Raw genomic sequence first — 10,713 nt, 5'->3', positions numbered from 1 at the left:
CAAGGGTCAGAGCAGACCCTGCTGGCTTGGCAGAAGCTGGGAAGTGCAAGTGAGGACAGAGGAGGGTCCCACCAGAGTGTAACTGGAAAAGGTTGTGAATTTTGCCTGATTCCAGTACAAACACAACTTTTTGCCCTGCTCAAACCATATTCCTGTCCTGGAAACTACATGGCATGGATGCAAAGACACACAACATTTCAGTAATTAAATAAATCAGCCTAACTCCACCCCACAGCTCTTGCTAAAAGGTGGGAATTAACATAATTTCCAGCTTGGTGTTTTTGACTTACTGCAAAATTGGTGATGAGAGGCTGGGATGTGTAAGTGAGGACAGAGGAGGGTCCCACCAGGGTGTAGCTGGGGCACACGGGCTGGACGTACATATCTGCTGAGTAGGGACAGCTGCCAGCCTCGTGGGACACGTAGTCTGGGTAAGGGCTCCACTGAGCCAGGGGCTGCAGGGGGGTGCCAGGGGCCTGGGGCATCCATCCAGAGGCCACAGCTCCTTCCTCTGGGCCAGGCAGAGCAGGGGCAGCAGCGTCCATGTCAATGCAAGGCTGGCCTGGAAAAGAGGACAGGATTAAAACCCAGCTCAGCACAGTCTTCTCTGGAGAGCCCCAGAGGGTCAGGGATACTTTACCCATGGGCGAGTAGGAAGGGACTGGCTGATGGGGCAGAACAACCTGGAAGAGAGAAGAAAAACTAAAAATCAGAGGTGAAGCCCATCAGCATTAAATTCAATCCCACAGAGCAGACCAGGCATTTTCAGCTGGTTATCAATGCCAGGGGCTGGACTCCCCCACCCCACACAAGGGCCAGAAGAGCTGAGCCTGGCAGCCAGGGCACAGCACCCCAAACTCAGCTCGAGGGGACCTTAAAGTGTGTTTAAATCTCGTGTAGCAGAGAGAAAGAATAAAAATCAGAGGTGAAACCCATCAGCATCAAATTCAATCCCACAGAGCATTCAGGCATTATCAGCTGGTTATCAATGCCAGGGGCTGAACTCCCCCACCCCACACAAGGGCCAGAAGAGCTGAGCCTGGCAGCCAGGGCACAGCACCCCAAACACCCACAAACACCCACAAACACCTCAGCTCAAGAGGATCATATAGTGTGTTTAAATCTCATGTAGCAGAGAGAAAAACTAAAAATCAGAGGTGAAGCCCATCACCATTAAGTTCAATCCCACAGAGCATTCAGGCATTATCAGCTGGTTATCAGTGGCAGGGTCTGACTTTAAAGTGTGTTTAGATTTCATGTAGCAGAGAGAATTCCCCTGCAGAGAGGAGCCAGCCCAGCTGCTGCCTGCTGGGAGAGCAAATCCAGGCTGAGAAGAAGCAGCAAACAGCCAGGGATGGCTGGGGATGGTCTCTTGCTGCCTCCCTCCCAAGCCACTCTCAGTCCCCAGCAATCAGATCCTGCCAAGCACAAAGCACTTCCCCTTTCCATTAAAGGGTGGAAGATGCTCAGCTCACTAAAAGCACCCCAGCTAAAGAGATATTAATGGCATAACAGGTAACAGCAGGGCCTTCAAAATGCTTTAGAGATGCAGAGGTTTCTTTCGTTGGCTCAGTAGTGCTGGGGCTGGGCAAGCACTGAGCTCCTGAGGGAGAATTTTCCTCCTGTTTGCTTTTCCCCACCGTTGTAGCTGCAGTTGCACTGGAATTCTGGACATTCCCCCTTTTCCTCTTCAGCAGCTCCTTCACTGGCTCCTTCACTCGGACACCTTGGTAGGGGCGAGGCTGTGGCTGCTGGTCTGGGGCAGAAGCTGAGGAAAAAAAAAATTAAATATTTATGTAACATTTATTTTCCTCTCAGGGACCCCAAATCCCCACGGCAACCTGGGGGCTGTAGCAGAACACATTTATTTTATTCTTCCTTAAATTTATTTTATTCTTCCTTAAATTTATTTTATTCTTCCTTTCCTTTGTGTCCCTCAGTGCCACTGAGCTGCAGAGCAGCTTCACACACTCCCAAAAGGAAAATCAGATGAAATATACCCAAAAGGTGACACACCAGAATTGTTGGCCGGGCAGGGACATAAAAAAGCAGAGATTAGATATTTAAAAGAAATAGATTCACTGTTTAAGTAGAAGGTATAAAACCAACCCGAATCAGGAAAACATCCTCACTTGAAAACCCATTTAAACATCATTAATTTGACTTTAATATCTCATTTTTAGATCAGGCAGGTGCTGAAGTCCCAACTAGACCAGAGTTTTGTTCCAGTTCTGAACAAATTTTGCTCATAGCTGGTCCAGGAGGTTGATGAACGGGAGACAACACATCACAGATCTTACACCCAAAACCTCCCAGCTCCCACCCAAAAATTCTGCTCCATTTTGAAGAACTAAGTTTACAGTCAGAATTTAGCTTTAATTTCATTAAAAATGAATTTGAAAAATTAAGTTTCCAGCTCCAAAAGCCTCTCCCAAAGCCGTGTGAGCAGCAAAGCAGGGGAAGCACATTTCTGCCAGAGCCAGATTTAACAACTCATATTTTACTGGAGCGTTTGGAGGGATTGATAGCAGAAGGAAAGCAGGGGATATCAAAGCCTGCTGTTTGTAAAGGCGCCGATAGCAGAGGTGGCCGCCTGCCCCTTCCACTGCACTCTGATGTGTAAATACAGAAATTGATAAGTTTTCCATTTTTAACGATTGGAACTGGCCTTTGGTTTTGAGGTACAGGTGCGCGTCCAGCTCCAATCTGGATTTTCAACTATTGTTCCACCCCTGGAGCATTTATTTAGATTCACATCCTACAAGAATGAATCATTTCACCTCAGATATCTCTCCCTGCTACATTTAATTCTGAGCTCACTGAGATGTTTCTGTTGCACCTTCCAGGGAGGAGGAAAATGGAGCTTGAAATACAGAGATCATAAATCCACCACAAAAATTACTTAACGGAATAAACGTTTCTGCTCTAATTTCTTTTCAAAAATACTTTTTTCCCTTCAGCTTGGCTCTTCTATTAACTCATCATACATAATTTAATTATGAAATCTTGATTGGCCACTGTAAATCCTTTTAGGACCAGACAGGACTCCATTTATGCACTGAATGTTGCCTTTGTTATGCACATTAAGGAAATATTTTACTTTTAATCAGTAGTTGAAGCAAAGATGATTTTCCAGCCTTTGCCTGATCTATCTTTGCTTTCTGTGCACATCCTTTGTGGCTCTTTAAATCAGATTTCTTGCATTCTCGTGAATCCTGTGGCTTTCAAAATGGAATTTCAAAAGACAATAAAGGTTCTTTCAGCTCCCTGCAAGCATCCACAAGGGCTTTTAATACAATTCACGTTGTGCTTTTTCAATTTCATTGGTATTAATTTATTTGAGCGCAAATAATAAAGAGTTCTGGTGTTCTTGGTGCTGTGTGAAAACATCAACTCCACCAATCTGGAGTGGCAGAAATGAACATTTTGGGGAGTTTCTCATCCCCAACTCATAAAGGGCCTCCCTGCAGAATTAGGGTGGGGAAGGATGGTGGTTTCTGGCTCCAGGTTTGGGGGATGGGAAAGAAGAAATTTACTGTAAAAGCTGACAAATATACCTATTCAGAATTTCCGGTGTAAGTAAGCAGAGTAACCAAAAAAGAAAAAAAAAATAAAGAGAAAAAAAAATTTTAAAAACCAAAGTCTGCAGATCATATTTCGGTTCCCCCAAGCTGACCTCCAGAAATAAAAATAATGTGAGCACAGCTGCTTTTCCACTGCTCAGGGGCCTGTGGGGTCTGAGCATCACAGACAGACCACAGCAAAATGGCTTTGGGGCTTCAGGGTGCAATTCCTCATCGAGCTGAAGACACATGGCAGTCACAAATGTCAGCATTCGGAGGAATAATGATAATTAAAATATCTTTGTAAACGAAGAACCTGGATTTAGTCATCCTTATAGAAAGGTTTTAACAAACTATGAAGCTGTCTTGGACCAAGATTCCATTTTATTTTAATTTTAGTCATGAGAGCCCAAGTTCCATTTAATATATATAAATGTTTTAACAAACTATGAAGATATCTTGGACCAAGATTCCATTTTATTTTAATTTTAGTCATGAAAGCCCAATAGTTCCATTCAATAAAATTGAATTAAAGGAGATAAAGGAATAGCAGCAGTGCAATCTCCTGCAATTCCAGGACCAAAGAACACCCACATGCTGCAGGCACATTTTGATTTTCACCTGCCCTGTGTAGCTGGGGCAGTTTGAGACATCTCCAGTTGAGGAAGAAGAGAAGGAATCCAAATCCAACCCCTCCACATTTCACTGGGGCCCATTTCAAAGCTTTGGCCAGGCTGCCTCCAGCCCTGGTGTGTGCCCAGCCCCAGGCTCCCTCCATCAATGTTATCACCTGATGTATTTGCTAAAAGTCCACAAAAGCCTTGAAGACTTGTGGGCAATCTTTAAAAGCTGCTGCTGAACACCAGAGCTGCTGGAAAGGCACCAAATGGCTCAAAACATCAAGTGAGAGCAGCAGGAAGATGCTGGATTCCAGACCATGCTGCAGCTCAGCCTGGAAGCATCCAAAAATGTTCCAAGGGATCTGTCACCCTCAATTTATGCAGACACAGACTGCATAAATATCTCAGAAATATTGATCTGTATCACCAAAGGGGTATTGGAGACAGCCAAAGGTGATGCAGAAACTCCATCATCAGAAGGCACAAAAAGCACTTTATTTAGAAATCTACAGTTCTTACAGAAACCATGGTGGACCTAAGAGCTGATTGCCCTTTAGGAATCTTCTCTTACACTATTGGTGAACTATGAATAGCACACTCTGGAGAGCCAGATCTATGAACAACAGTTACAGAAAGAGAGATAATAATTGTTTTAATTCCTCCTCTGAGCTTTCTCACCATTTTTCAGGAAAATCCTGGGAGAACCATGTCTGTCTGTTCAGAGGATATGTGATTACCACAGGAGGGAAAGCACACCAAGACATCACCAAAAATCCAAGCTCTGTCCTCCCCTGCATTTTGGTTTAACCATTGCAGAGATGGGAGGGAAGAGAGAGGCAGAGCAGCTGCTGGAAGGGTGCGGGCAGCGAAGCGCGGAGAGTTCCAGATCACTGAGCTTCCCCAGCAGGGCTGCCCCTCACACACACACACACACACACACACAGAGAGAGGAGCTGCAGCTCGCTCTCAGCCTCCCAGCCAGGGCACTGCGATTTCCCAGCAGGCAGATTTCACTTTGAACCACCCTGCTGGTCCTGCAGCAGCGTCCTGCTGTATCAGCGCTATGGTGCTCCATGTCTGTGCAGAGCTCCATGACATCAAAAGCCTAATTAATTACTTTATTATACTCTATTAAACTCTATACCCCAGGGAGCTGGGGTTGTTCAGCCTGGAGAAAAGGAGACTCAGAGGTGACCTTATCATTCTCTTCAGCTCCCTGAAGGGCGGCTGTGCTGAGCTGGGGTCGGTCTCTTTCTCCAGGCAACAACAGACAGAACAAGAGGACACAGTCTCAAACTGAGCCAAGGGAGGTACAGGCTGGAATTAAGGAGGAAGTTTTTCACAGAAAGAGTGATCAAATACTGGAATCATCTACCCAGGGAGGTGGTGGAGTCACCATCCCTCGATGTGTTTAAAAACAGACTGGATCTGGCACTTGGTGCCATGATCTAGTTGAGGTGTTAGAAGATGGGTTGGACTCGATGATCTTAAAGGTCTCTTCCAACCTAGAAATTCTGTGATTCTGTGATTCTGTGATTACACTATATTACACTAACAACAACTATCACTAACTAACTAGAAAACCCGTGACTCTCTGCCCCTGATACACATACTCAGAGATCCAATTTTGGTCAATGAATCCAAAACAGCATCACCAAATCCAAGCAATCACCTCGGGTGAACAATCTGCAGAACAAATTCCACATGGGCACAAACACACCAGCAGCAAATCAGATAAGAATTGTTTTGATCGTTCTTTTCTCTGCTCCCCTCACAGCATTTCTCAGGAGAATCTTGAGAAAACTAAATCTCTGTTCAGAGGGCATGTGAACACCACACCACCGCTCCCTCTCACAGATTTCTGTGCTCACAACCACGTGATAAAATAATCAATTGATCAGTGTTAACACTGCAAATAGTTTTCCCCTTTTTTTTCTCCTCTCACCCTCCAGTGCAATAAATAATTGAAAGGAAGCCCAATAGTTTCTCTTGTTTGCAGTAACACCAAAAAGCAATCGCTGACTGCAAATAACAAGAGAAATTTAGATTTCAATTAGCAAAGCCCTGAGTTAATGGCTTGGATATTGAAGAACAAATCACATTTTTATCAGACACAGTGAACTTTGGCAAATAAAAGAAGAAAGAGGCTTCGTTTCATAGGCTTGTGTGCTTAGAGTCAAATCAAAACCTTTTTACCTCCAAGCCCATGGCAAGGGAATCAACATTGGTCATGATCCTGTCTTTATTCCTGGCTAATTAAAGTTTCCCTCAAAAAACCCAGGGTGATCTTTATCTCTGCTTTGTGGTCAGTCCATTCTTCATTTGACAGAAGAATAATTTAGATATTAATGCCCAATATCTCCATTTTCAGGGGTTGGAAGATTTTCCAGGAATCAAAGTAGCCTTGGATTCAGGCAAATCCATGCCCCATGCTGTTCTTGAGGAATCCTTTTGATAACTGTCTTTTAAAAATATTTTCTTCACACCTAAAAGGATCTAAACGAGTGGAGAGCACTGTGCAGAGCGTACATTTTGTTTCCACACAAGGAAGGGATTGCAGATGAACAAATACAGAGTGGATTTTAGATTTTTTCCACTTGGATAGAAACCAAAATCAAGGGGAGACACAAAATGCTGGCTAATCCATGCTGCTCTGATTATTCTAATTAAAAAAACGAAAAACTTTCAAGTGCCCAATGAGAGCTGGATGCTTTGGCCATCTAGGGGTGAGGGGCACTAAAAATTCTCTGTTTCAGAATAAGAGGAGCCCTGGTGCAAAGGGGAAGCTGAGATAGACAGAAAGTGCCTTTAACCTTAAGTCTCACCCTCAGGTCCTAATTCCTCCCAGCCCATAATACTCTTTCCATTTTAGTAATGCAAGCTTTCCATTTAATTGCTGCTGTGGTCATTCGTAGAGTTTGACACCTGCTCTGCAAAGCATGGATGGGCTCAACTTCTGTGCTATCCCTCTTTCCTGGTGGGGTTTTACCAAAATTAGCGCTCACAAGGTACAGAATGCTGCAGTTTCACCTCTCAGTCTCATTAGCTGATACTTTCAGGGTGGCTCTGTGCAGCCCCACATCTGTTGTGGGCAGAGAAGGTTTCTGATTCGCTTTAAAAGCTTTTGGGAAGGGATTTGCAGAGGTGTGAATTCACATCTCTCGGTGGCGAAGGGAATCTGAGCAGCTCAATCTCTGCCAGTGACTGCCCAAAAAACTTGGGCACAGGCAAAACCAGCACCTAAACAGGAGATTCCTGCAGAATTAGAATTAATTAGGCTGGAAAAGACCTTTGAGGTCATCAAGCCCAAGCTGGTTCCATGCTTTGCAGAACACAAACCATTTGTATGGAAGGAACGTTCGGGTCAATTTAAAAAATTCACTACGGAGGTCACAAAAAGAGCAAATCAAGAGGCAGAAGCTGCTGCTGCCCATGAATTCCCCATCCCTGAGGGGCTGCTGGGGCTGCTCCTGTTCAGCAGAATCCTGGGGAGCCCCGACCAGTCACTTCTCCTGGGCCGTGGGAGGGGAGGCTTTCGGGCTGAGCCGCCCCCGGGCGCTGAGCGGAACCAGGGCCCCCGTCCTGCAGGGGAGTCACTGTGCTGTGACCTGGGACATCCCCAGCCTGCAGGGCCGGCCTGGCCAGGCTCCCTGCCCAGCAAAATGGCCCAGCTTGCCTTGTGCTCCTGCAGAAATGACCCTGAAGGAGCAGGAAACCACCCTGAGCATGGCCTCAGGTGAGGTCGCCTGCTGCTGGAGGGAGTTCTTGTGTCACTTCTGGGTTTTCAGAGGTTCACAGAATGTTCTCAGCTGGGAAGGACCCTCCAGGATCACCTGTCACGGACATATCTTATGAAAAATCCTTTTGATAGGATCTTTCCTCCTGAGAAGCTGAGAGGCCTCAGAAATGAAATGCAAGCAATGGTTATCTGCTGCTGTGGAATGCAACAGGTGGATCTGTGATCAGTCTCATGTGGTTGTTTTTAATTAATGGCCAATCACAGTCCGGCTGTCTCAGACTCTCTGGTCAGTCACAAGATTTTATTGTCATTCCTTTCCTTGCTGGCCTTCTGATGAAATCCTTTCTTCTATTCTTTTAGTATAGTTTTAATATATCATTTTCTTTTAATATAATATATATCATAAAATAATAAATCAGCTTTCTGAAACATGGAGTCAAGATGCTCAATTCTTCCCTCATCCTGGGCCCCCTGAGAGCACCACCACATTTGGTGACCCCGAGTGAGGAACATTCCCACAATCACCCACTCTGAAGTGAGTGGCCCATTGAGGGACTGAACCCAAAACCTTGGTGTTGTCAGCGCCAGATGAGTCAAATCTCAGGGTTTCAGTTTGGAAAGTTCCCAGGTCACCTGAGCTGCCTCTGCCTCGATTTCTGCTCCAGAGCAAGGCCAGGGGTGGGGACATCCCTGGGGTCGCAGGTGGCCTGAGGCAGGTGGTGCAGGAAACGTGAGCTGGTCACAGCGACAGGAAACAGGGGTGACACCAAAGGGGACTCTCAGAGCTGCTGGGAACTGCAACTTCCACTGAAACCTGCAGGATCTGGCACCTGGTACCTGCCCTGGCCTCGGGGCTCACACAGGGGTCACACAGGGGTGTCCCCTCCTGCCTTCCTTCAAGGCCAGCACACTGCAGTGGCTTGGGAAAGCAGCAGCATAAATCAGATTTCCACCAGTTCCATGTTAGAAAAGGGAATTCTGACAGAACTACAAAAGGAGGGAGATTGCAGCAAGATTCTAAGCAGAATCATCAATCAGATTTGCAGCAATTCCATGTTAGAAAAGTGAATTCTTACAGAACTACAAAAGGAGGGAGATCCAAGCAAGATTCCAAGGTGGGAAAAGCAGCAGCACCCATCAGATTTCCAGCAGTTCCATGCTGGAAAAGGGGATTCTGACAGAACTACAACAGGAGGGAGATTCAAGGATGAACAAGCTCAAGGGACACTGGCCAGGAGTTGTCTACAAATTATCATCAGGGAATGAGTGACATAATTTGATTTGTAATTCCTGCAAGTGTCAAAGGAAAAAAGCAAAATAAAGCCACCAATTCAGTTCCCAATTTCCCCCTGCCCAAAGCATTGTTGTTGGCATTGCTTTGTCACTGCAGGAATGATAAAAAAACCAACCCAAATAAACCATTCAGGGTTTATCCATCTGAGATGGAAGATTACAATCAGGATTTGGATGTCATCATCTTGCAGTTTTTTCCATGCCATCTCCTGAGAACTGCTCAAGTTGAAGGGGGAAATACAAACAAAACTTCCCAAATGCACATTTGAGCTTCCAAAATGCTCAGCTGAAAAGAAAGAAGGCAGGGAAAAAAACAGAGGGAACGGATTTCAAAGCTCACAAAGGCACATGGTAGGTTTACTACACGCAGTAGAACAACCTACAGGCTGAGATAAAAGATGAGTAATGTCAGATAAGTCACTGGCAAGGGTTTGAGAAATTAATTTTTCCACTCAGGTGTGCTGTACCATTCTATGCTAAAGGAACAGCAGGGTGAGAGGCAAAGGGCAGCAGCACAGGTGCCAAAATGAGCATCCCCTACTGATGACAAGTGAGATATGATGGTGATAAGAGTGAGAATGAAAACCTTGCAAAAAGCAAACACCTACCTGGAGCAGGATCAGTAAACTACTCCAGCAAAGGTGGGCCCAGAGGAGTGAAATTATCTTGAAAACAAGAAAACTGATTTCCTGTAAAGTCATAACTGTATTGCCCTCAACTGCTTTGTTCCTTATCTTTTTTAATTAGCTGAAAGAAGTACATATCAAACAAAAAAAAAAAAAGGGGCACAGAAATAAGATTTCTCACAGGTTTCACTTTTCAAAAGGAAAATTTTCTGCTACGTAACCACCGTGCCCTTTGATATAATACCTGCATCCTGTTATTGTTTTTATGAATCATTGTCTTCCACTTGATTCATAGTGATGAAAGCCAACAAAGCAGCCCTGAGCTCATATCCCTGCTGGAAAATGAGCATCACACCTGAGCACTGGCCTCCCTGGAGCCATCCCTGAGCATCCCCTCCCCTGCCACCCTCTGCTGATTTATCCCTCAGCACCCTCCGCTGCCACCAGAGGTAGGAGAAGCCAAATCAGAGCTCACTTACATTTTTGCCAGTGCATTCTGTGGTGGGATGGAGCTTTTCCCCCCTTTCTTGGCTGAGGATAACCGGGCTGTGAGTGTGTGCGTGTGGCTCCTGGGTGGGGATGCGACAAGTGAGGGTCAGGATGTTCCTTTCAGCTTTTTAAAAGCTCAGTGTTCCCGCTGAGCCCTGTGACATCATCACCCCTCCAACCACAGCCACTTCTACATTTTCCTTTTGCTCTCTGCTGCTTCTTCTTCTTCTTCTTCTTCTCCTTCTCCTTCCCCACGCTCAGCAGCTCCTCTGAGGAGATGCTCTGCATAAAAAAGGGGTCACCAAGCTGGGTTTGAACGGCCAAAGGTGGAACCCACCTCTCCTGGGATTTTCACCACAAATTTGCAAGATCAGGGCGAAAGG

General features: G+C 45.5%; 1 protein-coding gene across 1 annotated transcript in view; it reads right to left on the bottom strand.

The window, feature by feature from the left end:
- Nucleotides 1-10,336, bottom strand: part of POU2AF1 (POU class 2 homeobox associating factor 1) — a 22,111-nt gene extending 11,775 nt beyond the window's left edge. The window contains exons 1-4 of the mRNA XM_031062488.1: nt 10,321-10,336; nt 1,641-1,768; nt 641-683; nt 291-562 (exon numbers count right to left, since the gene is read on the bottom strand). Coding sequence (XP_030918348.1) covers nt 291-562; nt 641-683; nt 1,641-1,768; nt 10,321-10,336 — 459 coding nt within the window. The remainder of the gene's footprint in view (nt 1-290; nt 563-640; nt 684-1,640; nt 1,769-10,320) is intronic.
- Between the last annotated feature and the right edge of the window lie 377 nt (nt 10,337-10,713).

This window comes from Geospiza fortis, unplaced genomic scaffold (genome assembly GCF_000277835.1).
Source record: "Geospiza fortis unplaced genomic scaffold, GeoFor_1.0 scaffold37, whole genome shotgun sequence".
NCBI classification, from domain to species: Eukaryota; Metazoa; Chordata; class Aves; order Passeriformes; family Thraupidae; genus Geospiza; species Geospiza fortis.
This window is presented reverse-complemented; position numbering and strand designations above follow the sequence as displayed.